Source organism: Natator depressus, chromosome 3 (assembly GCF_965152275.1).
Source record: "Natator depressus isolate rNatDep1 chromosome 3, rNatDep2.hap1, whole genome shotgun sequence".
Lineage (NCBI taxonomy): Eukaryota > Metazoa > Chordata > Testudines > Cheloniidae > Natator > Natator depressus.
Window position 1 is genome coordinate 202,526,926 of NC_134236.1, and position 27,885 is coordinate 202,554,810.

The following is a 27,885-nucleotide window of genomic DNA, read 5'->3' on the forward strand; positions in this document are numbered from 1 at the left end:
CCCATGTTTGGCTGTTCGCAGGAGCTTCCCTGCAGGACCTCTCCTTTCCCAGCCCCTCATTTCTCCCTGCCACTTCAACCCCCATTGTGGCCTGGCTGGTGTTAACAAGTGCACCAGCCATCATGAGGGAGCTGATCCAGAGTTCCAGGACTTGAGCTCTGATATAGGTAGTATGATGCCATCAACTGTGTCTAGAGAAACAGTCCTGAAATCCAGTCTTAGCAGGCATGTAAAAGAGAAGCTAACATTCAGAGGCCAGATCCTCAGCTGGTGTAAATTAACATAGCTCCATTGACTTCATTCACTATTATTTGCAGTTTCCTCCCAAAATATGCCACTTTTATGCAAGAAACTCTAGCTGTGATCACGGATTTGGAGCTCCTTTGAAAATCTGGCCCTGATGGATGCACATCTGTTCTGTTCATCTAAACCTCTCCATCCACCTTCTTCGGGCCTCCCCTGAATGCCTTCTCTGTCCATATCTATCCTTGTTCTAAGCACCTAATGGATCCTGACAGTGAAATGAAGCCTGATGAATTAGCCTGGCTACAGCAGGGCAAGTCCACCTTTGGGGAAGGTTCGATTTACCGACAGCTTCCTGAACCAAATGATACTTCATGAGTTTGTGACATTCCAGGCACCTTTAATAGGTCACTGGGTTATTGCAAGTCTCCAGGCTCCCAAGATGAACAATGCAAACTGCCTTCTTGTAATGCTAATAGGAAAATAAAGACACAAGAACGTCCCATTCCAGCAGCTGCTGTCTGCAGCTGAGGATATACACTCCCTCTGGATCTGAAAGAAATATGAGTGGCAAAATCCAGCTTGAGGCCTTGATTCTGCTCCCTGCAAGTAATGAATTAATTTCAATTAAGTCTATGTAATTCCTCCCCCCTTCAACAAAATGAAATGGGCCAAGTTAGGCCTGAGAACCCCGGCAAGAGGAACTGAGTACATTTGCCAGTGAAATTTTTATACTGCTTTAGTGTGGTGAACAATAAACACTTCTGCATCAAAGCTATAACCCAGGCTGGATGTTTTATAGGGGTTGTTGCCATGTGGAGGAAAATTTTATTTATATTGCTATAAAAACTCCCTTGCTGACCTGCTGCTAAATCTTTAGCTCTTCAGGTCATCCTTCTGAATTGCCATTTTTATTCCAAACTAGCGATGTGCAACAAATGCAACCGCTTGGCCTCATCCCAAGAGGTGCCAGAGCAAGGCACGTCTATCCAGTGCTGGGTTACACATTCCTTTATAAGATAAATTCTGTAGGTTGGTAGCCATGTTTGGTGCTTAGTACTACTGTGTGATGGACTTAGGTGTGATTCCTGGCTCTGGTCCTACGTCGGTATGAACAGGGAGCATTGCAGAGGCAGTGCACGCTCCCCAGCTTGGAAGGACCGTGTTACTTTGCAGTATCCAACCTGGGAGCTTTGTCTCATGGTCTCCCACCTAGTGGTAGAATGTCACAGAGCAAAGCTTCAGAGGAAGGTGGGCTTTTTTCTTTGGGAAACCCTACTCTCCTGGCAGAGAAAGGACAGTGCAGATCAGTGACATTAGCTTTTCTCCAAAATGGGGTTTGGTTTTGTTTGTTTGTTTTTCAAAAAAAGAGAGTCAACTTTTTCAAATGTTTACTGACTTTTTCAAATTCAAATTCATATAAAAACATTATCAGCATGACTATTGACATTTTTCATTGAATGAAAGCTAGGCTTTTGGTCAGCAGTTTCTATAGTTGTTTCAATAATGTCTTGGGTGACAATTTCATGAGACTCTTTGGAAAAAACCCAAAGTGGGTCCATCTTGAACTCTGTGAAATGACAATATTGGAGCTGTGGAACTGTTGTTCATTGTTTAACCAGTTTACAAAGCTGGTGGAAGCCAGAGTGAAGCTGGTGTTTGCTAACAGGCTGCTGGCATCAGGGTTGCTAGACCAGGACTGTGTCTATATGTGAGATTACCCAGCGTACAATCTGGACTGTTGATGAGCTGTGTCCCCTTAATTCTCTAACCTGTGGGTGTGTTTTACACTGCTTGGCTCTCAGAACATCCAGTCCTGGCCTGTTCACACAGCCTTCAGCATGCAAAATCACTCCCAACTATGTTACATGAATTCTCCGACCAGTCACTCATGAATGAAGGGCAACACCTGCAAATTCCTAGTCCCAGCTTTGTCCCCGAGAAATGTGCTTCTTCTATTATCCAACACCTTATTGAACAATACAAGTGCATGTAAAGTCTGTCATTTCATCAGTGGAAAATGATATGTGCCAGCTTTGTTATCCCAAATGGAGCTTCCCATACACTTTAATCCAAACACACTGGTTAAGATAAAACAATAAAATAAGTTTATTAACTACAGAGAGGTAGATTTTAAGTGATTATAAGTAATGATGCCTGAAAGTCAGGACTGGTTACAAAAGAAATCAAAGAGTAAAACACAAGCGAATACCTAACTTCGCAAGCTAAGTAAACTTAAAAGCAAAAAGGTTTTGTCTCACCGTATGTTTACAGCAGTCTGTACTGGCTGAAAAGCCTTCCAGCCAAGACCACCCAATTATGCTTTCTTTGTCTTTTGAGCATTATAGCTGCCATGAGTAGAGCTGGAGGGAGAGAGAAGTGATGGAGGCCACTGTCTCATTTTTATATCACTCTTCCCTCTTTAAGGTTACCCCCCAGCTGGGAGGTGACAAAGTAGTGTCTTGTGGATGTGAGGTCTGAGCCATCTCTGTGACGGAATGTACATTGAATAGTCTCACCTTCCCCCTGCTGGAGAATGGCCGCTTTTAACCCTGGGCCATGTGTCGGTGTGTCCTTTGTTTCTGAGAAACTGGTTTGAGCCTGCCTTTCTAACTGTGGAACATGTTACAGCAATGTTATACAATAGAAATTTATAACCTCACATTCAAGGTTGATACACACATTTTACCACTCATGTTCAGCAGATGATGATGTTTCAAATGAAACTCCACAAGGCATACTTTGTACAAAAATTATCATAGTTTTGTAAAAGTGGTGAACCTAACAGTACAGGCTGTGACACTATACACAAACACTCAGGGGTGAGCTGCCTGCTGTTTGAGCAGCCCCGGTTGGGAACTACAGCAGCAAAGCATTGTGAGACACGCCAGATTGCAGGGCAGAGGTGACACAGCCCCCCACTGGTCTGGATGGCACCCCAGAATGACATCTCCCATTATCAAAATCATATATCATGATCAGGAAACTCGTCTGCAATGCTATCCAACTGTTGATTAAAAACCCATCCTTCTCTTCCTCTTCTGCTGCTTCTGATGGTGTGTAACATCCGCTCACAGTCGTGCACTTTATTGTAGGCAGCAGCAAACCTTGCTATGACAGTCTGCTCAGGCACTGGTTTCCAGCTGTTCACTGAAGAACTGTTCTCTTATCCACTGCTATGGCAACCCCTCACCTGTACTTTTCTTGTCCACTTGAATGTCTGGAATAACAGAAAGTATAACTTCCAAAAGTGAACCCTCCTGCACCCAGCCAACATGTCTCCTGGATAGCAGCAAAGGGAACCTATACGTTCCTTATCTCGCTACTAGCTCAATCTGGCCTGGGACAAATAGAGTTTTAACATTCCAGCTCACAATACAGGGAATACGTTTAGCCCTTATCTGAAATCCACGTCCCTCTCTATCTGCTAGGTTTGGTAGGCCTGGGTCGAAATCCATATAAGTCAGTCTGTCTTGCCGTACTGTTTCTATACGAAGTAAGTTGCCAGTGTAATGGCTTGTTAGCCCAATTCACTTTCTCCAGCTTATGGGAATGCCATGACACAGCCTGCTGGCCTGCTAGGAACGGGTATCAGCGATTCCGCCCCTGTCCACTTCCCTTCCAAGTCTAATGAGCTTGGACTGCTCAGATTTGAAATCACAGTTGTCCTCCTACGCAGACTTGCCTAAAAGACGCTAAGGGAGCCCTGTCTGCCCTAGTCTGAAATTGGAGTTTTGTGCTATTAGCTATTCTGGCATAGATGAGTGTACTCTCACCAGGATTCCCTTCTGGGCCATAATGTCAGTTGCTTTGTAAAGAACTTTTCTCTGTTCCTTTAGAATTCTAATGAGTGCTACCTGCAAGTTCACTGAAAATGCTGATTTTTAAGGCTGTTTTTAAAAACAAGCAAACAAAAAATGATTCCAGCTTTGTCAATTTTACACTAAAAATAATCTCTCTCTCTCTCTCTCTCTCTCTCTTATTCTTCTGCTGCAGTATTTCTCCTAATCTTCCCTTATGCCCTATATTTAATCAAAGTGAAGGACACAAATCCCTTTGCATCCTGTAATGGTGTTTTTACAGATCTCTCTTATTTTTGGCTTTCAATAAATTTTAACTCTTACAGAATTTCCACACAGCAATTTTTTAAAAAAAAAGTTGTAAAACAAAAATTAGGAATCAATAAACACAGCACAAAGCATTCACTGGAGTAACAATGGGCTTGGATCTGTTCCCCTTGAAATCAATGGAACTTTGATATGACGTGACCAGGAGAGCAGATTACACGCATTAATCATTCTGAGAGTTTTCATCTTCAGAACACTTTATTAATATGAATCTTCAAATACTGTAAGGCTTGTGATAAAATTGTAAGACCTGGCAACACTGAATTGGGCCCTAAACGTCTCTGCCTTGCTACAGACGCAAAATGGGGTAAAGACTCTTACTTACCTTACAGGGGGTTGTGAGGAGTTATCCCCAACTATTTGAACACAATTATAACAACTTCCTAATGGGAATATATATTACAGTAATACCAGCATGTTTGATTATGCTTTTTAAACACTGATGATCAAAAATACAGATTAGGCCAAAACCAATATTGGTGTAAAATCGATTTAAGTCAATTCACTTACACAGAGACATTTGGTCCGATATGCATCATTCTTTTGTATTTAAATAGTGTGGTGTTTGAAATTTACATGATATGACGTTTTCAGCTTATGTGGTTTGAAGAATGGCAGTTTGGAAATGGGGTGTCGTTGTCTATTGGGGAACAAGTGGGCTGCTGAAGTACTTAGGTTTTATTAGTAAGCTGCAAATCTCCATCTCTAATATAGCACTTTGCATCAGCAGAGCTCAATGGGCTTCCCATTACTAATATATTTATTCTCACAACTCTGCGAGGCAGGGAAGGGCTTCTGTTCCTGTCCCACAGCTGGGGAGCTGAGGCATAGAGAGGCTAAGTGACTTGCCCAATGTCACACACAAAGTCTGTTGCAGAGCAGGGAATTGAATCTACATCTCTCAACGCTCAGCCAGAGGTTAGTGATCTATTACAGGAGTGGGTGAGTGAGGGTTTGTGGCCTGAAACATGCAGGAGGTCAGACTAGATGATCATGATGGTTCCTTTTGGCCTTAAAGTATATGAGTCTACCTGAGTTTAAATGAAAACAAAATAGAGGCAGGCTGTAGGAGATATATACCCCTAGGAATTTTAGTGCCATTTCTAAGTGATGGAGTGCATGGGCAGGGAGACTGGAAACAGTGGGGTCAGAGGCTTAAGAGTGGAGGCTCCTTACACTATTACACTGTGCGCCTCACAGTTTTAAAACCGTCACTTCCTGCCAGGAGCTGGTGGATCAGAAGCTGGTGGGAGCGGTCTGGCCTGCGTGAGCCCCTGGCTGCCTGCCCTATTTCCCGAGCCGGGCCGCCTCTGCATGGCCAGGCACTCCCCAGGCAGGGCGGGCTGCACAGCTCCAAGGTGCGCCCCGATGCGCTCTTGCCTCTCCCCCAAAGGAGGCAGGTGCTGGCCAGCACCGCCCCCTGGCCGCAGAGCCTGACTGCTCTGAGATGCTCCCCGAGGCGCTCGCTCGCCGCTGTCCTGGCACTTCTGACTCTGCTGCTGCTCCTCAGCCCAGAGGCAACGCGCAAGTCTTGATAGCAGGGAGGCACGTGATCGCCCCCACGTGTCATCTCTGGGCTGAGGCACTAAATTAGAGCCAGGACCAGGAGCTCACCCCAGGCACTAAAATATCTAGTTCTGGGCCTAGGCATCAGTCACAGGACGCTGTGCAATGGCTCAGGCCTGAGTGACAATTGCTTTGAACTTCGGTTCTCCCAGCCATTCCTGTGTGGAGTTGTTTCCATACTCATCGTTCCCACAATTCCAAGATGCAGTTTTCCCTGGAGTCGGCTTTGGTGCCAGGCAGGTACCGCCCCTTTGTCTCTTCTTCCTCCAGCTAGATGGCCCTGCCACACGTCCGATGGCCTTGGCCATATCTCTTCTTTTTCATCCTCCTGGGAGTGGCATCCATGTTATTCCTGCTCACATGGGCCCCTCCTGCACCTGCTGGGCTGGCCCAGCTGGTTGTTGTGGGTCCATGTGATCTCACTGAAAAAATATAACTCAAGAAAAAAGACACCTTTGCAAGGTGAATGTCATTCTGAACCCCCATGGCCTCCTACCCCACCCCACAGCCTTAGCATCTGATTCCCCTATTCTCCCTCACTTCCTGTCCCTGTCTTGACCCATCTCCCAAACCATACCAGACAGATTTCTGAGCTGTTCCCCTTATTCCCTGATGGGCACAAGGCCTCCCAGCATCTCCCTGCTAGAGCCTCTATCCCAGGGGTGGCCAATTTGAGCCTGAGAAGGAGCCAGAATTTACCAATGTACATTGCCGAAGAGCCACAGTAATACGTCAACAGCCCCCCATCAGCACCCCCACCCTGCTCCCAGTGCCTTCTGCTCACTGGCAGCCCTGCTGATCAGCACCTCCCCACACCTCCCGATCAGCTGTTTTGTGGCATGCAGGAGGCTCTGGAGGGGAGGGGGAAGAAGCGAGGGCAGGCTCCGGGGGGGGGGGGGGTAGAAAGGGGTGGAGTGGGGGCAGGGCCTGTGGCAGAGCCAGGGGTTGAGCAGTGAGCACCCCCCGGCATATTGGGAAGTTGGCGCCTGTAGCTCCAGCCCCGGAGTCGGTGCCTAGACAAGGAGCCGCATATTAACTTCTGAAGAGCCGCATTTGGCTCCGGAGCCCCAGGTTGGCTACCCCTGCTCTATCCCTTCTAAACTGCTCCCTGCCTCTTCCTTTCCCACTTGAACTATACCAGACAGACCCGCCATCCCTTGTGAATCACATCCCTGAAAGCCTTTGAAGCCAGGATTCTTGACTCCCAGCCCGCTGCTTTAATCACTCGATCACCCTATGTAAGGGATGAATTGATTTGAGGGGAGAGCAGTGCTAATTGATTGGGAGAAAGACGTGATTCTTACAGCAAAGGATTTATTTGCGTGGAGGAGGCTTAAACAATTTAGTGGGCTGAACCCATTCCTCTGCCTGTCATAGCCCTTTGCCTGTGGGAACAAGGCCAGCCAGCACCTCGCCCAGTGGAGTGTGTATTGAGGCTGTTGCCCTGGATTTGAGGGGTGTGTATACCCCAGAATGTCATCAAGCTGATTGCAACTATATTATGTGAATTCAGCCACCCTGAAGTACTGAAATAGAACACTGGATTAATCTGGAGACTGGCTTTCAGAAGCAAGGTCAAATCTAGCTGGCAGTTTCTGCTACTTAGAATGGGAGGAGGGGACAAACAAGTAAACAACAAACTGAAAAACCTTGGTGGATGGACAGCCTTGAGTCTGGGCTCCGCTGATATTAAAAGTTTATTGAAAGTTAGAAAAGTGATGACACAGTAGGGGTCATTATGACCTATGTGTTTTGTAGAAGTTCGTTATAGAAGGTTAGCTAATAGAGCAGGGGTGGGCAAACTACAGCCCGTGGGCCTGATCTGGCCTGTCAGGGCTTTGGATCCAGCCCACAGGATTGCCCCCCGTGGTGCCGCAGGCCCCGCTCCGCTCTCAGAAGCATCCAGCACCATGTTCCTGGGGTCCCGGGGGGAGGGGGCAGAGGGCTCCGTGATTGCCCTTGCCTCCAGGCTCCACCCCCCGCAGCTCCAGTTGGCTGGGAACAGGGAACCGTGACCACTGTGAGCTTCGGGGAAGGTACCTGGAGGCATGGCAAGGGCAGCATGCGGAGCCCTGTGCCCCACCCCCCACAGGGGCCGTGCAGGGACGTGGTGCCAGCCGCTTCCCGGAGCAGCACCGCGTGTGGCCAGGGCAGGCATGCAGGGAGCCTGCCCTGGCCCTGGTGCATGCTGCTGCCACCCCGGAGCCTGAACCCCTCCTGCACCCCGCCCCCCCAACTCCCTGCCCTAAGCCCCCTGCCTGCACCTCGCACCCCTCTTGCACCCCAACGTCCTGCCCTGATCCCCCTCCTGCAGTCCCAACCCCCTTCCCTGAGCCCCCTCATACACCCTGCACCCCTCCTCTGCCCCAATCCCTTGCCCTGAGCCCATTTCTGCACACTGCACCCCCTCCCACACTCCCTCCCGCATCCCAACCCCCTGCCCTGGCCCTGCATACCATTTCCCCACCCACATGTGGCCCTCGGCCCAAAAAGTTTTCCCACCCCTGTGATAGAGTGTACTTTGGAGCTGTCCTCTGAAGCCATCCTGAGAGACGTTTTTCCTGACACCGTTTCTTCCCGGTGGGTGAGCAAATGGCCACTGCAAACGTGCTGTTAATTACTCAATATCGTTCCAGATGTTAGGTAAATATCTGGGATGTTCTAAACCTATTGTTTATGTCTGTGTGTGCTTAAATCTAATAAACTGCAGTGTTAGACAAGAGCATGCTGACTTGCATTACTCCTCAAACAGACAGAAGTGCTGTGTTCCTGTTGATTTATTCCTAACACCGCCTAAAGTGAAATTGTTAAGTTGCCCGTGTTGGGGGTTCTGAAAACCCTGATAACAGAGGCCACCTGCCTGTCAGAACTGGGCTGATAGACTATGCCCCAGGGTGATTTCAATCATTGTCTCTTCATCTATGGGCAAGGGTAATATTGTCAGTAACATTTTAAGTCAACTTCCCTGTGATCTCTGAACTCACTGCCAGCCTGTCTATAAAGGTTAGAGTCATTGCCCACCTACTTATGGGAGCTGAGCTCATTAGCAGCCGGTCAGTATCAATGGGAGAAATTGACAATTTATCTGGGTGAGATGACAACTGGTTTTAGGGAGGGAGCAGCGTTAACTGATTTATGGGAGGAATTGATTTTTAGGGAAAAGATGCGATTGTTGGGATGGGGATTAAGCAATTTGTCAGGGCCCTTTGCCTGTTGGAACCGGGCAGCCCCCTGCCCAGTGGAGTGTGTATCAGGGGCTCCTGACTGTCACAGCTGGTCCAGATGGAACCTGCCCACCAGAGCAGTGCTTGACCGCTCTGCCGATCTGAGCTTGGAGCACAGTCCATCTCCGATTGTCCTGTGGCTCAAAGAGATAAAGGCAGGCTCCCTCCTGTGCTGACCAGGCTGACCCATCTCCTCTCAGGGGCACACAGCAGTATCTGAAGAGAAGTCTGGTTGGCAGAAACATCACTGGCTGCTGGCTCCAGGCAGGGGGCTCACCGTCAACCAGCCGGTTTTAGCCGGGTTCCTTGGCCGCTTGACCGTAAGAGCAGGGATCATCGTCCACTTGCCCGAGGGAGCTGAGCTCACGGGGCAGTGTGTCCATTAAAATGGGAGATCTGATATATGTGCCGTGGGAGCTGAGCTCCCTGGCAGCCTGTCTGTATGAGTGGGAGTTATTGTCCACTTACCTGTAAGAGCTGATTGCACTGTAACTATCTTGTCAATCGTGTATTTACTTGTGGGAGAGGATTATATTGTCAGTAACATTTCAGATCCACTTACCTGCAGGAGCTGAGCTCGCTGCCAGCCTGTCTGTAATTTCATTCTTTTACCTCCCTGGGCCTCAGACCAGGCCCCTACAGAAGAAATTAAAAAAAAGAAGCAAAAACTATGGGGAGTTTGTGAAGAAGCCCAGCACTGCCCTGCATGTGAGGAGAAGACCTCAGCAACAGCCCCGCGGGTGTGGGGAATTGTCCACATGAAGAGGTGGCTGCCCCATTGACTGAAACATTTGAATCTAAAGTAGAACAAAGTCTTGGCTAATACACTTTAGGGAAACATATTTTGCTGGTTTATTGTGGGGAGAGCAGCTTGTTAATGGGACCCAACAGGGCTTTCCCATCTCCAGTTTCCAAATGGAGATATAAACACTCTAAGGATTATAATGAGGAAATCTCAGCTAATCCCACCTTGAGCAGTCACTGCACATCCTGACTGGGGCTCTTCACCTTCTAGATCTTCTGTTTGAGACCCCAGGACATTTCCCCAGAAGATGGAACATCTCTATTGGAGCCCCCTTATTCCTTTCTGCTCGCGCCTTCACTCCCGGCAGCACAGTCACTGTCACCCTCCTACTCCTTCATAGTAACTGGCCGCAGGGGCAGGGAATGTTTTTGCCATTATGAGCTCAGCCCAATCAGCCACCTCTGTGATGTCATCAGCTCATCACAGCCACCTCTGTGGTCCAACCTACAACTTCAGTCTGATCTAGTAACCTTTGACTCCCCATAGCACATAGGGCACAGAGTACAAAAAAGGGTTTTCCCATGAAGAAAAGTGTGCTCTCAAAGAAATGCCTTTCCTCCATAACCCTCCTCTTCTCCTGTCAATAGGAACTTGCCAGGTCCCAGTTCCCAATGTTATGACCCAGTTCCTGTAGTCCTTTGCAGATAAAATGCCTGTTACATAGCTTTCTAGGCTAGAAGAGTCCATTCGATCACAACTTTTTGCTGTGGGCTTAGAATTTCATCCAGTTACTTCAGCATTGAGCCCAATAAAGTGTGTTTGAGTAAAGGAGATCTTCCAGAAAGTCATCTTGTCTTGATATGAGGACTTCAAGACATGGAGAGTCTACCCATTTCCTTGGTTGTTCTTTCCAATGGTTAATTGCCCTCCCTGTTGAAAATGTGTGCCTTATTTCTAATTTGATTTTGTTGGGCTTTAACTTCCAGCCACCGGTTGTTGCAAGGATGTAAGGCAATGTCTACTAAAATTAAACATTTTCAAATGAACAGGCCAGATAACTTATTCCCAGGGTTCTTAAAGGAACTAGCTAAGGAAATCTCTGACTCGCCAATGTTAATTTTTAACAAATGTTGGCAAACTGGGGATATTCGAAAGGATTGGAGGACTGCCAATCTAGTTCCAATATTTATAACAGGATGAGCCAAGGAACTACAGACTGATGTTGAGTGTATCAGCAAAGAATTGAAGGCTAAAAATATGATTAATGCCAGTCTGTGACAGACTGACCATATCCGGCAATATTCTGAATGAACTTCAGTGAATGAAGTTGAACTTTATTGTATTAAGTTTTACATCTTTAGAGTTCATTGTATTAAAAACATAATTGTCTATGTGTTGTTGTAGGATTGTATGAAACTTTTTTCTAAGGGCTTGACTAATGTACATGTTAGGAAGTAAAGAACTTTTGGGGACAATGCGTGTAAAGTGGATTTCCTAGGAAATACCTGGGGGTGAGGGGAATACAAATGACTCACTTTGAATCCACTCTTTTGAAGTTATCCCTTGGGGAGGAAAACCCATTGTCTGCTAATTACCTGCTCCTGGAAACTCTAGAACAAAGACCCCTGACCTGTCTACAAAGTGGACTAAACTTGATATGAATGTGCTTGTTCGGAGAGGAAGCTGTGATAAACTTGAAACCACAAGGGGATTTGAAGGATTTGTCCTGCTGGAATCCATGTTAGAATGGGAGGGGTGGGGGGACTGTGGTAAACGTCTTAGCATGCGTGTAGGATCTTTTATTGCTTTTCATATGTTTTTTCTGTAATGCTTTTTACCTCAAGAATAAAATAGGGTTGCTTACGAAATACTGTGGTGGGTATGGTTGGTTAAAGATTTGTTTCGTAATGGTCTAAGATGGGTGAAAAATGCTGTTTTGTAAGACTTTATTTGAAAATGATTGGTTAAGGTATAGTCAACTTTTAACTGTATAAACTGGGGTCCAAAAGGAAGTTCTTTGGAACCTAACTCCAGGACACAGCCCGAGATCAGAGCTGCCAGCCCTCAACACTCTGCCGACCATACTGTGCAGAAGCTGGAGCCCCGGGCGACCTGATCCTGACTGGCCTCCAGGAAAAGTTTGTCTGCCCTACTGGAAGGGATGAGTATTGTATGCTTAGTATATGTATTCTGTTTGGTAACTGTTAATAAATAGAGGTCAAGTATATTATCGTGTAAGGCTCTTTCACTGGTAAAAGGCCCCGCATACCCGTAGAGGCCTGAATCCACTGTGAATGAGTGTTGGTCCTGAGTTAACCAGGAATGGGTGTTAGTTTGGAGCCCATGGAGGGCTAAAGTTGGGTTCCTTACATCCTGATTACCCAAAAGAGAGGGTACAGGGGGGAGAGCTGAGCAGCGGGGACAGCAGAGCAGCTCACAGCAGGAGTTTGCCTGGGAGTTCGCCTGGAGTGAGCCCAGGAAGGCTTACATCTTGCAAACGTCTCTGAGGACGCTCATAGTAGGTAGGTGATATGGAAGGGGGGGGTTCAGCTGTTGTGACCTGCACTGGATGTGCCATGTTTGTCTTTCTTCCACAGGACAGAAGCGGCTTTGTCTGTACAAAGTGCAAGCTGGTCTCCATATTGGAAGAGAAGATTGAAGGTCTGGAACAACAGATAACGACCCTGCGTTGCATACGAGAAACTGAGGATTTTCTGGACAAAACAGAGGATAGGCTTCTAGGGGCACAAAGCTCTAAAGATATAGAGCAGGTGGCACAGAGGAGCCAAGAGGGCAGTGAGGAAGCTTGGCAACATGTGACCTCCAGAAGAGGTAAGCGGAATGTCCGGGTTCCAGTAACACAGACACAGGTAACCAACCGCTTTCATGTTCTCTCCACAGGTACCATTGCGGAGAGTGGACCAGATGATATGTCTGGGGGGAGAAAGCAGAAGGAGACTCCGCTGGTTGGAAGGCATGAGATGCGATGTCCTGAGGTTGGGGGTTCCACGACCACCACTCCCAAGAGGAGAAGGCGGGTGGTGGTGGTCGGGGAATCTCTCCTCCGGGGGACTGAGTCATCTATCTGCCGCCCTGACCGGGAAAACCGAGAAGTCTGCTGCTTGCCAGGGGCTAAGATTCGTGATGTGACGGAGAGACTGCCGAGACTCATCAAGCCCTCGGATCGCTACCCCTTCCTGCTTCTCCACGTGGGCACCAATGATACTGCCAAGAATGACCTTGAGCGGATCACTGCGGACTACGTGGTTCTGGGAAGAAGGATAAAGGAGTTGGAGGCGCAAGTGGTCTTCTCGTCCATCCTCCCCGTGGAAGGAAAAGGCCTGGGTAGGGACCGTCGAATCGTGGAAGTCAACGAATGGCTACGCAGGTGGTGTCGGAGAGAAGGCTTTGGATTCTTTGACCATGGGATGGTGTTCCATGAAGGAGGAGTGCTGGGCAGAGACGGGCTCCATCTTACGAAGAGAGGGAAGAGCATCTTTGCCAGCAGGCTGGCTAACCTAGTGAGGAGGGCTTTAAACTAGGTTCACCGGGGGAAGGAGACCAAAGCCCTGAGGTAAGTGGGAAAGCGGGATACCGGGAGGAAGCACAGGCAGGAATGTCTGTGAGGGGAGGGCTCCTGCCTCATACTGGGAATGAGGGGCGATCAACAGGTTATCTCAAGTGCTTATATACAAATGCACAAAGCCTTGGAAACAAGCAGGGAGAACTGGAGGTCCTGGTGATGTCAAGGAACTATGACGTGATTGGAATAACAGAGACTTGGTGGGATAACTCACATGACTGGAGTACAGTCATGGATGGTTATAAACTGTTCAGGAAGGACAGGCAGGGCAGAAAAGGTGGGGGAGTAGCACTGTATGTAAGGGAGCAGTATGACTGCTCAGAGCTCCGGTACGAAACTGTGGAAAAACCTGAGTGTCTCTGGATTAAGTTTAGAAGTGTGTGCAACAAGAGTGATGTAGTGGTGGGAGTCTGCTATAGACCACCGGACCAGGGGGATGAGGTGGATGAGGCTTTCTTCCGGCAACTCACGGAAGCTACTAGATCGCATGCCCTGATTCTCATGGGTGACTTTAATTTTCCTGATATCTGCTGGGAGAGCAATACAGCGGTGCATAGACAATCCAGGAAGTTTTTGGAAAGCGTAGGGGACAATTTTCTGGCGCAAGTGCTAGGGGAGCCAATTAGTGGGGGAAGCAAAAGTGGATGGGAATCTGGGAGGCAGTGACCATGAGTTGGTTGAGTTCAGGATCCTGACGCAGGGAAGAAAGGTAAGCAGCAGGATACGGACCCTGGACTTCAGGAAAGCAGACTTCGACTCCCTCAGGGAACGGATGGGTAGGATCCCCTGGGGGACTATCATGAAGGGGAAGGGAGTCCAGGAGAGCTGGCTGTATTTCAAGGAATCCCTGTTGAGGTTACAGGGACAAACCATCCCGATGAGTCGAAAGAATAGTAAACATGGCAAGCGACCAGCTTGGCTTAATGGTGAAATCCTAGCGGATCTTAAACATAAAAAAGAAGCTTACAAGAAGTGGAAGGTTGGACATATGACCAGGGAAGAGTATAAAAATATTGCTCGGGCATGTAGGAAAGATATAAGGAGGGCCAAATCGCACCTGGAGCTGCAGCTAGCAAGAGATGTCAAGAGTAACAAGAAGGGTTTCTTCAGGTATGTTGGCAACAAGAAGAAAGCCAAGGAAAGTGTGGGCCCCTTACTGAATGAGGGAGGCAACCTAGTGACAGAGGATGTGGAAAAAGCTAATGTACTCAATGCTTTTTTTGCCTCTGTTTTCACTAACAAGGTCAGCTCCCAGACTGCTGCGCTGGGCATCACAGAATGGGGAAGAGATGGCCAGCCCTCTGTGGAGATAGAGGTGGTTAGGGACTATTTAGAAAAGCTGGACGTGCACAAGTCCATGGGGCCGGACGAGTTACATCCGAGAGTGCTGAAGGAATTGGCGGCTGTGATTGCAGAGCCCTTGGCCATTATCTTTGAAAACTCGTGGCGAACGGGGGAAGTCCCGGATGACTGGAAAAAGGCTAATGTAGTGCCAATCTTTAAAAAAGGGAAGAAGGAGGATCCTGGGAACTACAGGCCGGTCAGCCTCACCTCAGTCCCTGGAAAAATCATGGAGCAGGTCCTCAAAGAATCAATCCTGAAGCACTTACATGAGAGGAAAGTGATCAGGAACAGTCAGCATGGATTCACCAAGGGAAGGTCATGCCTGACTAATCTAATCGCCTTTTATGATGAGATTACTGGTTCTGTGGATGAAGGGAAAGCAGTGGATGTATTGTTTCTTGACTTTAGCAAAGCTTTTGACACGGTCTCCCACAGTATTCTTGTCAGCAAGTTAAAGAAGTATGGGCTGGATGAATGCACTATAAGGTGGGTAGAAAGCTGGCTAGATTGTCGGGCTCAACAGGTAGTGATAAATGGCTCCATGTCTAGTTGGCAGCCGGTGTCAAGTGGAGTGCCCCAGGGGTCGGTCCTGGGGCCGGTTTTGTTCAATATCTTCATAAATGATCTGGAGGATGGTGTGGATTGCACTCTCAGCAAATTTGCAGATGATACTAAACTGGGAGGAGTGGTAGATACGCTGGAGGGGAGGGATAGGATACAGAAGGACCTAGACAAATTGGAGGATTGGGCCAAAAGAAATCTGATGAGGTTCAATAAGGATAAGTGCAGGGTCCTGCACTTAGGATGGAAGAATCCAATGCACCGCTACAGACTAGGGACCGAATGGCTAGGCAGCAGTTCTGCGGAAAAGGACCTAGGGGTGACAGTGGACGAGAAGCTGGATATGAGTCAACAGTGTGCCCTTGTTGCCAAGAAGGCCAATGGCATTTTGGGATGTATAAGTAGGGGCATAGCCAGCAGATCGAGGGATGTGATCGTTCCCCTCTATTCGACACTGGTGAGGCCTCATCTGGAGTACTGTGTCCAGTTTTGGGCCCCACACTACAAGAAGGATGTGGATAAATTGGAGAGAGTCCAGCGAAGGGCAACAAAAATGATTAGGGGTCTAGAGCACATGACTTATGAGGAGAGGCTGAGGGAGCTGGGATTGTTTAGTCTGCAGAAGAGAAGAATGAGGGGGGATTTGATAGCTGCTTTCAACTACCTGAAAGGGGGTTCCAAAGAGGATGGCTCTAGACTGTTCTCAATGGTAGCAGATGACAGAACGAGGAGTAATGGTCTCAAGTTGCAATGGGGGAGGTTTAGATTGGATATTAGGAAAAACTTTTTCACTAAGAGGGTGGTGAAACACTGGAATGCGTTACCTAGGGAGGTGGTAGAATCTCCTTCCTTAGAGGTTTTTAAGGTCAGGCTTGACAAAGCCCTGGCTGGGATGATTTAACTGGGAATTGGTCCTGCTTCGAGCAGGGGGTTGGACTAGATGACCTTCTGGGGTCCCTTCCAACCCTGATATTCTATGATTCTATGATTCTATGAAATTGTGTGGGTAACAGATGCCAATACCATATAGAGAGGTCAAATCACCTCTCTACTCCTACTCACTATTCCCCTGTTTATACATTCAAGGTTTCTGGAAAAAATATGGTAGCAGAAAGATACTGTCATGGAGTCCTGCAGCACATTCAACTACCCATGAGCTCAAATATGACGTAAAGGCATATGTGGGATGCTGTGGACACACACAGAATGTATCAGAAAAGAGACTACACCAGCTATAAAAATAGCTTCGACAGATACACAACTTCAAGAAGTTCTAAGCTACATTAGGGCTGCTGGCCCATGTATCTAAAGGACACTAAACAAGTGACAAGAGACTATTTTGTGGTATATGGACAATTAAATGAGTCAAATGACCTCATGATTAAAGTCAATTGTATCGTAATTCCAAATGAAATGAAAGGAGAAATACAAAACCTCATCCATGAAGGACATCAGGGAGTAACTAAATGCCATGAATTGGTCAACCAGGTAGTGTGGTAGCTGGGTATCAGCAAAGACATAAATAATAAAGTATCTGCATATGAACATTACAGAACTAACAGACCAACACAGGGAACCTTTAATAACAACACCTCTACCAGACACCTTGGAAGAGACTAGCTGCAGATATATGCGAGTTCAGAGGACATCATTACCTGGTTGTAGTGGATTATTTTCCCAGTTATATAGAAAAAATGTACTTGAAAGACATAACATGCTGCAGTGTTATTGAGAAACTGAAGTGCGCTTTTGCTCGTTTCAGTGTTCTAGAACAGCGGTTCTCAAACTGTGGGTCAAGACACCAAAGTGGGTCGCGACCCCATTTTAATGGGGTTGCCAGGGCTGGCTTAGACTTGCTGCGGCTCGCAGCTGAAGCCCAAGCCCCACCACCCAGGGAAGAAGCCGAAGCCTAAGGGATTCAGCCCTGGGCAGCGGGGCTTAGGTTACAGGTCCCCTGGCTGGGGCTGAAGCATTTGGACTTTGACTTTGACCCCTTCCCCGCCCAGGGCAGTGGGGCTTTGGCTTTGGCTCCCCCACCCCAAGGCAGTGGGAATCAGGTTGGCTCAGGCTTCGGTCCCCACTCCTGGGGTCATGCTGTAATTTTTGTTGTCAGAAGAGGGTCAGGATTCGATGAAGTTTGAGAACCCCTGTTCTAGCACAACTAGTGACAGACAACAGACCACAGTTTACTGCAGCAGAATTTAAGTAATTCTGAATGAACTATGAATTTGATCGCATTACTAGCAGCCCATATTACTCACAAGTGAATGGAGAAGCTGAGAGAGTTGTACAGATAGCCAAGAAAATCCTGTAGCAGGAAGATCCATTCCTTGCTCATCTGAGTTACAGATCAACACCAACAGCAGCTACTGGATATAGTCCAGCACAACTCCGCATGGGAAGACAACTCAGGACTGCTGTTCTGACTTTAGAAAAAAATCCAAAGTGGCCAGACATGAAGAGTGTAGCCATATCAAATCAAAAGGCAAAAAAGCTTACAAACACATTTACAACAGACAACACTCAGAGAACTGTCAAGTCTAGAACCTGATTACCTTGTTTGTGTCAAGTTGGATGGAGAAAAAGGATGAACAGGTCCAGCTGTCGTAAAGAAAAAAAGAATTCATTGCCCACATCACGTGTGATCGAGACAGACAGTGGAGAGTTCAACGGAAACCATCAACATCTACAGTTTGTTCCTCAAAAGAACAATTTACAGAGCAAACTCTACAGATGACAGATGCAGAACAAAAAGGAGACTCAAAGATTCCAAATCAGCCACAGCCGGTCATTGCAACTAATGGACAGCCAGATACCCAAGTTGTTATGCATTCAGGTCATGTAATTAGAAAGCCAGTATGATTCAGAGACACTTAACAGACTGATGCATGCTGAACTTCAAAGATATCATGGTAGTGTAAATTTTGCATACGGTAGGAATGTAGAACTTAAAAGGGGAGATGTAATGGAATGCTAAACTCTATTATACAGTTCCGCCATTAGGTGGCACTGTGTTTAACACACCTTATTTAAGCAAACCTTAACCACACCTGGCAGAACATTAAAGGATCTTATTTTGAACACATCTGGTGTGTATTTTTCTGAGAAGGAGGCTTTCTAGCCAGTTCATATCTATACAAAAGGCTGATCTGCTAGTAGGAGCCCTGCAACCTCCTGTGTACAAGAAATACATGAGAGGGAGCTCCTGTTTCATTGGTGGTCCACTCTGACTCCTAAATCCTTTTCAGAGTCACTTCTTTCCAGGATATAGGCCCTCATTCTGTTGGTATGACATCTATTCTCCTTACTTAAATGTCTGAACTTGTATGTGGCTGTATTAGAAAGCATTTTATTTTAACTAATTGTTCAGCTAGCTATAGGACATAGCCGAATGAGCCCAGTGGAGTTCAAATATTCCATCGATCACAAGTCTTCAGCTTTTCTTTAATTTAATTTACATGATTTTCAACTACTGTTGGCAAGGAGAATTGCTGTAAATGTCTCGAACTTGGTAAGATTCCAACATTTTTCAGGTCACATTCTAAATAATCCTTCAGGGTTACATTGTCAAGGGATTTTAGTGGAAGATTTGCTGCACAGAAAGCCTCAGTAAGCTTAAAAAGCTCCGTCCATCTCTGAAGTTGCTCATCTGTTGTCACTTCAAGCTTTTCCAACAGAGTTTTCTGCACTTTTTGTTCTCTTCCCTTTTCAGATTTCAAAACCTCTGCTTTTTGCTTGTGGGATGCTGCCTCCGTAAGCTTGCCTTTCGATTGTAATCTACCGGTACTGTACATTGCATGTTGAGCAAAATAAACCTCCAGTTTCATGGAAGTTTTGTGAATACTGCCCCCTTGTGCATGATATTTTACTCATCATCCTAGCTGTACACACAGGGTAGGTCTACACTGCAATTAAAAACCTGCAACTGGCCCATGCCAGGTGACTTGGTCTTGCAGGACTTGGGCTAAGGGGCTGTTTAACTGCGATGTGGATGTTTGAGCTCAGGCTGGACCCTTGGCTCTAGGACCCTGAGAGGTGGGTGAGTCCCAGAGCTAAGGCTGCAGTCAGGAACTTTACACTGCAATTAAACAGCCCCTGAGTCCCTTGAGCCCAAGTCAGCTGGAACGGGCCAAACACCGGTATCTAATTTCAGTTCAGATATACCCTTAATGCAACAATTAAGGGTTAGGTCCCATGCTATGTATTGCCATGAACTATGTCATTCAGAATGATTTCATTCATTAGAGATGTGTATTCAGTTGCATTTAGCATTATCATAAATTATAGAAAGTAGGCAAGTGAAAGTCCTCTTCCAAATGCAAAATTGCTTGTTTCACATGTGAAGACATTTGAAAATGGTTATGGAAAAATACAGTACATCCAGCTAATCCCAATTTATTTTTCTTGTAAAACCATGTTCTTTCATAGATATGTCTCTTAATACCTTCACTGTATAACTTTACTAAGTGTTGATTGCAGGTATTGCAGGACACTAGAACATTTTAGGGTGAAAGCCTAAAACTAGATCTGGTTGGAAAATGGAATTTCAGTTCTGTGGGAAATTCTGACATTTTGAAGTTGTTTTTGTTCAAAATGTCAACATTTTCCACAAAATGTAAATTCCAAAAAATGTCTATTCGAAAACACTGAAAAGCTTTGTTTCAGTACTGTCAAATTGTTTCACTTTGATAAGATAAAAACATTTCATTCTGATAGTGTCAAAACATTATATTAAATTATAATATTAAATATCACACACACAGTGACAGTGTCACACTAACAAAAATCACACACTGACACCATTGTGCATGCACACACACACTGACATCATACACATTGACTCTGACACCATCACATACAGACACAATTACACACACACACACACACACACACACTGACATCATACACATTGACTCTGACACCATCACATACAGACACAATTACACACACACACACACACGCACACACTGACAGTATCACACAGGGACATAATCAGACACATTGACACAATCACACACTGACACCATCACACACACACGTACACACTGACAGTATCACACAGGGACATAATCAGACACATTGACACAATCACAAACTGACACCATCACACACACACACGCACAAACTGACAGTATCACACAGGGATATAATCACACACACACACTGAGACAATCACACACACACACTGACAGTATCACACAGGGACATAATCAGACACATTGACACAATCACACGCTGACACCATCACACACACACGCACACACTGACAGTATCACACAGGGACATAATCAGACACATTGACACAATCACACGCTGACACCATCACACACACACGCACACACTGACAGTATCATACAGGAACATAATCAGACACATTGACACAATCACACTGAGACAATCACACACTGACACCATTATACACCCCTCCCCCTAACACCACCCCACATGGACCGTCACATATGCACGCAGTCATACACACACGCTGGTTGTTACACGTGCACGCACACTCACACTGTCATCACACACTCACACCGTCACACCCACAGTCACACGCTCAGTGACGGCATCTCTCTCTCTCACACACACGCAGCCCAGCCCCCGCCGCAGCCTCCACGCTCCCCCCGACTACATCTCCCGACACCGCTCGGCTCGGCTCGGCTCGGCTCTCCCCCGGCGTGAGGCTCGGGGCGGGGCGGCGCGGGCGAGCGGCGGCAGGGCCGGGCCGGGCCCGCGCATCCCCTCAGAGCCGGCGCCATGGACAGCAGCGGCAAGGAGCGCGAGGCCGTGCAGCTCATGGCCGAGGCCGAGAAGCGGGTCAAGTCCTCGCACTCCTTCCTCAGGGGGCTCTTCGGGTGAGCGGGGGCGGGGGTCTCTCTCTGTCTGTCTGTCTGTGTCTCTGGGGGGGGGGGCTTGGATGTGCGCTGACAGGTGTGAGCACTAGGCTCGTGCGCAGACATTAGCGAGGCATATGACTCGCGTGTGTGTGTGTGTGAGAGAGATGTACAATATTTACGTGCACGCCCACACGCCTCCTTCACAATCGGCTGCCTTGGTGCCCTCCTGGAGCTGCCTCTCCAGTAAGTGTGTACCCTGTGTCTCTGTGCACCCTGGTGATTCACACGCGGTGGTATTCGTGCCACCCTAGAGGTGCCTCTCTTAATTGTGCCCTGTTCCTGCGTGCACCCTGGGAATTCACAGGCGGCTTTATTCCTGCCACCCTACAGGTATTGATCAATAACATAAGGATGCCCATGGTATCCTTACACAGACGGTACGCAGGAAAATCCCTCTACTTCCCTCCCAGGCCTGCCATCGGGGAAAAAGCTTCCGTCTCTCTGCTGTGTTGCTACTAGGAGGGAAGGGGACGAGAACAAAACGTTGCCTTTAGCTCGTTGTTCCCTGGCTGTATCTGTATAATTTCCCCCCGTCGCCTGTATGTCGTCATGCCTTGTACGGATGCAAAAGTTCCAGTGCTTTGTACATGATGACGGTACGTGTCAAAGCCGGGTGTGGAGTGGGATCACTGAGCCCTCTGCAGTGATGAAAGCTTTTGATGGGTGAGATGGGGTTGTGGGGAAACATCCTGCATTTATCCCTCTTTCTCTTTCTTTCAAAGTTATTGCTTAACAGACATCATTTATGTTAAGAAACCACCATAGTGATTAGTTGCTTCGGAAGGAAGTAGCATTTTTAGCCCATAATCCAGGTTTCTGTACGGTGAGGAGACTTGCTTTTGATAATTCTCTAGTGGCAGTGGAGGTGGCTGCTCTGCGTTATTGGAGCTTTACAGTGGAGAATGATGATTTCTCCTCTTCTGCCCCTCTAATATCATCATCTGATATGCTACACAGCAGCTAATGCATCATTACAGTCATAATAATAACTCCTGACTTTTAACCAGTACTTTAAAGATATTTTATGTGTGTCTGTCAATTTTCAAATCTCTCTCCTTTCTGGAGAGGCATAATCTGATGCTGAAATTGTCATGTTTCTAGAATAAAGGTTGGTAAGGTTTGTAAACAGCATTGATCAGAAGATCAGTTAATTACCTAGCGTGTATCTAATCCCATTAGGCTGTTAGTTCAAATATGAATGATTCTGGTATCCTTCCTACAGAAGGCTAAGGGGATTGGAACCACATTGCTGCTACTGCTATGACGGAGGTTTCTTTAATGTTATGAAGTGAGTCTGTTATTTAGGAAACAAGGAATTGAAAGTTAATTTCCCTCTTTCACAGAGGAAAAATGTTCTCTGCTGTGAGCAGTGGGGAAGGCCTGCTAGTCGGTTGGAGCAAAAATAATGTTTCACTTGATTATATCCATACGAAAATGTTAATCCCCTAAATTAAATATAATTTCTTCTGCGCTGAGCAAGATTTAACTCTTAATGTGTTTACTCTGAGATCATGGTACAAGGCAAGGCCTTTAGTGAGTTTTTTGCCTGTTTGCTTTAATGAATTATTTTATGGGTTGCATTAGTCAAAGGCGGTAACCTACTTTTAAATTAACATGTACATTGATTCCAACAGCTTGAATCTTGCCTTTGTAAGGGCTAGTTTATATGCAGAGTTAAACTTAAGGTGTGATTTCTATACTGATTTTTATTAACCTGGTGCAAAAAGAGCTTATTTTGATTTAGCTTAATTCCGTTAGGAACAGGTTGAAGCTAAACTGAAATAAGTAGCTCTTAAACCAAAATAAGAATGTCCAAACAGGGGTTTGCACCATTTTTACTAAATCAGCTTAACTAAACTGCTGAAAGTTTGTATGTAGACAAGGCCTAAGTATTTATTCATTTGGCCTCCCAATAAAGCAAATTTCATGTGAGGAATTTTACTCAAGATTTGAAGTTTAAATATTGCGTATGTCTATTTTTCATCAGACTAACAGAGTAAAGTCCAGACCAGTAACCTATATACTTGGTGCTTTAAAAGGGCCAGTCTCACAAAGCTTACAATAGTTATGAGCCAAATCAGCTGGGAGGAAGAATTTAATCAGAAAAATGTGAATGATAATTGGGAATTGTTCAACTAGATGCCCCAAAAGCCACAATTGAGGAAGAAAGTTGCATTGGTTAAAAAACTGACCTGGTTTAGAGGGTAAGTGAATGCCACAGTATATAGCAAGTGGAAGGAAGGGGAAGTTTATAATAATGAATATAAATCTGAACCTAGGAATTGTAGAATATTGGTAAAGGAAGCAAAGGGTTTCAGGAAGAAATCTGTGGCATCAGAGTTAAGGACAATAAGGAGGAGGTTTTTCTAAGTCTGTTAGGAACAAAACGAATTCTAACAGTGGTATTGGACCATTGCTAGTTGGAAATGGTAGAAATATAAGTAATTAAAGCAGAAATGGTAGAAGTTTTCAATAAATATTTCTGTTCTGTATTTGGGGAGTAAAACAAATAATGAAGTCTTATTATATGATGTTGATAACACTTTTTCCATTCCTCTAGTATCTCAGGCGGGTGTTAAACAGCAACTTCTAAACTCTGACATTTTAAAATCAGCAGGACCAGATAACTTGCGTCCAAGAGTTTTAAAAGATCTTGCTGGACCATTAATGTTGATTTTTCAATATGTTTTGAAACACTAAGGAAGTTCTACAAGACCGAAAGAAAACTAATACTGCGCTGATATTTTAAAAGGGTGAGTGGGGTGACAGGTAATTATAGGCCTATTAGTCGGACACCGATGCTGGGGAAGATAATAGAGTGGCTGATATGGGATTCAACTAATAAAAAATTAAATGAAGTGATACAATTAATGCCAGTAGACACTGATGTATGGAAAATAGATCCTGTCATGCTAACTTGATATATTTTTTGATGAGATTAAAAATTTGGTTAATAAATGTAATAGCGTTGATGTAATGTACTTAGACTTCTGTAAGATGTTTGACTTGATACCAAATGACATTTTGATTAAAAAATAAACTAGAATGATATAAAATTAACATGACACACATTAAAGGGATTAAAAGCTGGCTAACTGATAAATCTCAAAATTTACTTATAAGTGGGGAATCATTGAGGGGGTCAGTTTCTAGGAGGGTCCTGCCGGGATCGGTACTTGGCCTTATGCTATTTAACTTTTTTATCAGTGACCTAGAAGAAAACATAAAATCATCACTGATAATGTTTGCAGATGATACACAAATTGGGGGAGTGGTAAATAGTGAAGGGGCCAGGTCACTGATACAGAGCAATCTGGGTTACTTGCTAAACTGGGTGCAAGCAAACAATATGCATTTTAATACAACTACATGTAAATGTATACATCTAGGAACAAAGACTATAGGCCATACATAGAGGATGGGGATTCTATCCTTTATTCCTGGGGGAATTCCGCACCACTGTGCGTGCATAATTAATGTGCCACGCATAATTATTTTCCCCGCAGAAAATAACTTCTGTGGGAAGGTTGCTACAATTATGCTTTTTGGCCACCAGGGGCTGCTGTGGCGCTAGAGCAGAGCGGTGGCTCCAGGGCGAGCCCCAGCTGTGGTTACCTTCTTCACAGTGCCGGTGGGGCCAGGTCAGGAGACAGAAGATATGGGGAGATGGACAGCGTGGAGCATATGGGGCTGCTAGGGGGTCACAGGCTGGGGTTCATAAGGGCTAGTGGGGAGGACAGATGGGCAGGGGGTGAATGGGAGTGGAGGCGCAGGGCCACATTGGGGTCGGAGAGGGGGTGCTGGGACATATGATGGAAGGGGGTTGCTGAGTCGGGGCACAGAGACATATTGGGGCAGGGGGAGGAGGTGCAGAGGTGGATGGGGGAGGGGGCTTCCTGAAAGGGTGCAGGGACTCATGGGGGACAGGAGGAGGGGGTGCAGGGCCACATGGGGGTGGCTGAGTGGGGGTGTAGGGCCACATGGGGATGAGGGGAGTGGTTGTATGAGTGGGGAAGGAGGGACACATGGGGTCAGGGGGTGCAAGGACACATGGGGGTACAGGGACACATGGGGACTAGATATGCCTGACTGAATGGGAGAGGCTAGGGGTCAGCCAGGGTCTGGATGGGGGAGGCTCCCTAACAATCCCTCCCCACCCACCCAAAAAACCTGTTCCATACTTTTCCCACCCACACCCAAAACCCTCCAAGTTCATACCCAGGCTCCTTCCTAGTAATTGCTTCCCTCTCCCTTAGCTCCTCCTTTACTCCTGACTCCCCCAAGCCTTTGTACTTCTTCTGAGGGGGTGCAGAAAGTACTTTTTCTGTATCATAGTTTAAATGAATTATTACTCAGAGTTCTATATTAATATGCCTAGTAAGGAATCTGTCAAAAAACATTTCCTGAATCTTTTTTGCTGTCTGTATTGTTACAGACATACTTGCTGACAGGTATTTTGAAATAAATTACCAGAATAATTGAAACTGGTGTGACTATATTGTGTTATTTTGAGAAATAAAATAGCCGATTTTTGCAGAATATTTTTAATTTTTTGGTGCAGAAATCGGCCCGGAGTAATCCGTGGAAGCAGTGATTCTGAAAAAGATTTTGGGGTCATGGTGGATAAACCGCTGACCATGAGCTCCCAGTGCAATGCTGTGGCCAAAAGGGCTAATGTGATTGTTTGGTGCACAAACAGCAAATCTTGAGTGTCGTAAAGAAGCTATTTTGCCTCTGCATTTGGCACTGATGTGACTGCTGCTGGAGTACTGTGTCCAGTTCTGGTGCCCACAATTCAAGTAGGAAGTTAATAAATTGGAGAGGATTCAGAGAAGAGCCACGAGAATGATTAAAAGGTTAGAAAACATGCCTTATAGTGATAGACTTAAGGAGCTCAATCTGTTTAGCTTAAGAAAGAGAAGGTTAAGGGATGACTTAATCACAGTCTATAAATACCTATATGGGGAACGGATATTTGACATTGGCTCTTCAGTCTAGCTGAGAAAGGTACAACATGATCCAATGGTGGGAAGTTGAAACTAGACAAATGCAGAATAGAAATAAGGCATACATTTTTAACAGTGAGAGGAATTAACCATTGGGACAACTGAGCAAGGGTCATGGTGGATTCTCTATCATGAACAATTTTTAAATCGAGACTGGATTTTTTTTTTCCTAAAAGATCTTCTCTAGGAATTATTCTGGGGAAGTTCTATGGTCTGTGTTATACAGGAGACCAGACTAGATGATCACATTGGTCCCTTCTGGCCTTGTTGAATCTGTGTTTGTTGATCTTACCAGATACTTTGGCTTAAAACTTCATCTATATTTTAATTTTTTTTAAATGACTCTGTATACTGTGTGCATCCGCAAGTAAGTTTTTTTTTTTTTTTTTTTTTTTAAACTTTTGGGCTCCTTGAGAAGAAAGCATTTTTACCTGTCCCTTATACTGTCTGCAGCAATATCCCTGTTTTTCTACCCTTTCTTCCTCCTTTCCTCTCACTCTTCTGCCTGCCTCCCCAATTGTTTTAATTACATTTCAGTTGTTTATAAACCGCAAGAAAGGGTTTCTAAAAAAATAAAAGTTATTTAAGGGATAGCCCGGAAAATTTAAAGGAAAATTGGAAGTCTTTGTGGAGCAGTATTCTTTCTCCAGTGCAATTGCCTTTTTAGGGCCTGATCCTGCCTTCCCTTACGCACACAAGTACGCCTGCGTAATGGGAACTACATGTATAAGTAAGGGAATCATGGAAATTTAGAGCTGGAAGGGACATTGAGAAGTCATCAAGTCCAGCCCTTTGTGCTGAGGTAGGATCAAGTAAACATAGTCCTGAACCATGCCTGACAGATGTCTGTTCAGCCCGATCTTAAAAATTTCCAATGATGGGAATTCCACAACCTGCCTTGGAAGCCTATTCCAAAATGTAACAGCCTGCATAGTTAGAAAGTTTTTGCTCATATCTGATCTAAATCTCCCTTGCTTTAGATTAAGCACATTACTTCTTGTCCTACCTTCAGTGGACTTGGAGAACAATTGATCACCATCCTCTTTATTACAGCCCTTAACATATTTGAAGATTTATCAGCTCCCCCTTCAGTTGTCTTTTCTCAAAACTAAACTGTAGGGCCTGATCCAAAGCCCACTGAAGTCGGTGGGGTGGGGTGTGGGGTTGAGTTCAGTAGGGTTTGGATCAGGCCCAGAGTCCAGAAAATATTTTAATGTACCAAGAACAGACTGTCAAAATAGCAACATTTTTGTATGAAGCCTTGTTCTGTGAAAGGATCAATTTTTTTCAGCAAGAGATAATATAAGAGGGTCTTATTTATTCAAGATACAAATTGTGCTGAAAAATCTTCTTTTCCAGTTGAGGGGCCCCAGTCCTGTAATTGGATCCTTGAGGAGTTAAAGGTCTCTCTGTGTGGATTCAGTTTCAGGGTCTGAACCCATTTCTTTGGCGGTATGTCACTGGTGACAGTTAAACAAAGGCCTTTCTGAAGAGCATTACTAGTCATAAGAAAAATCTGAATGACTGGATCTTGCTTCATTACGTGTCTCTAGTGAACCACAACCACTTTCCTTGTTGTTTAATTTTCACTC

General features: G+C 45.7%; 1 protein-coding gene across 2 annotated transcripts in view; it reads left to right on the forward strand.

Annotated features, from left to right (window-relative positions):
• The first annotated feature begins 21,090 nt into the window (after positions 1-21,090).
• NAPB (NSF attachment protein beta) overlaps positions 21,091-27,885 on the forward strand; it is a 34,507-nt gene continuing 27,712 nt past the window's right edge. Inside the window, exon 1 of one of the 2 annotated variants that reach the window (XM_074949698.1) lies at positions 21,091-21,245. In XM_074949698.1, coding sequence (XP_074805799.1) covers positions 21,148-21,245 — 98 coding nt within the window. In that variant the 5' untranslated portion in view covers positions 21,091-21,147. Of the gene's footprint in view, positions 21,246-24,021; positions 24,041-27,885 lie in introns of those variants that run through there. The other variant, XM_074949700.1, reaches the window with a different exon arrangement.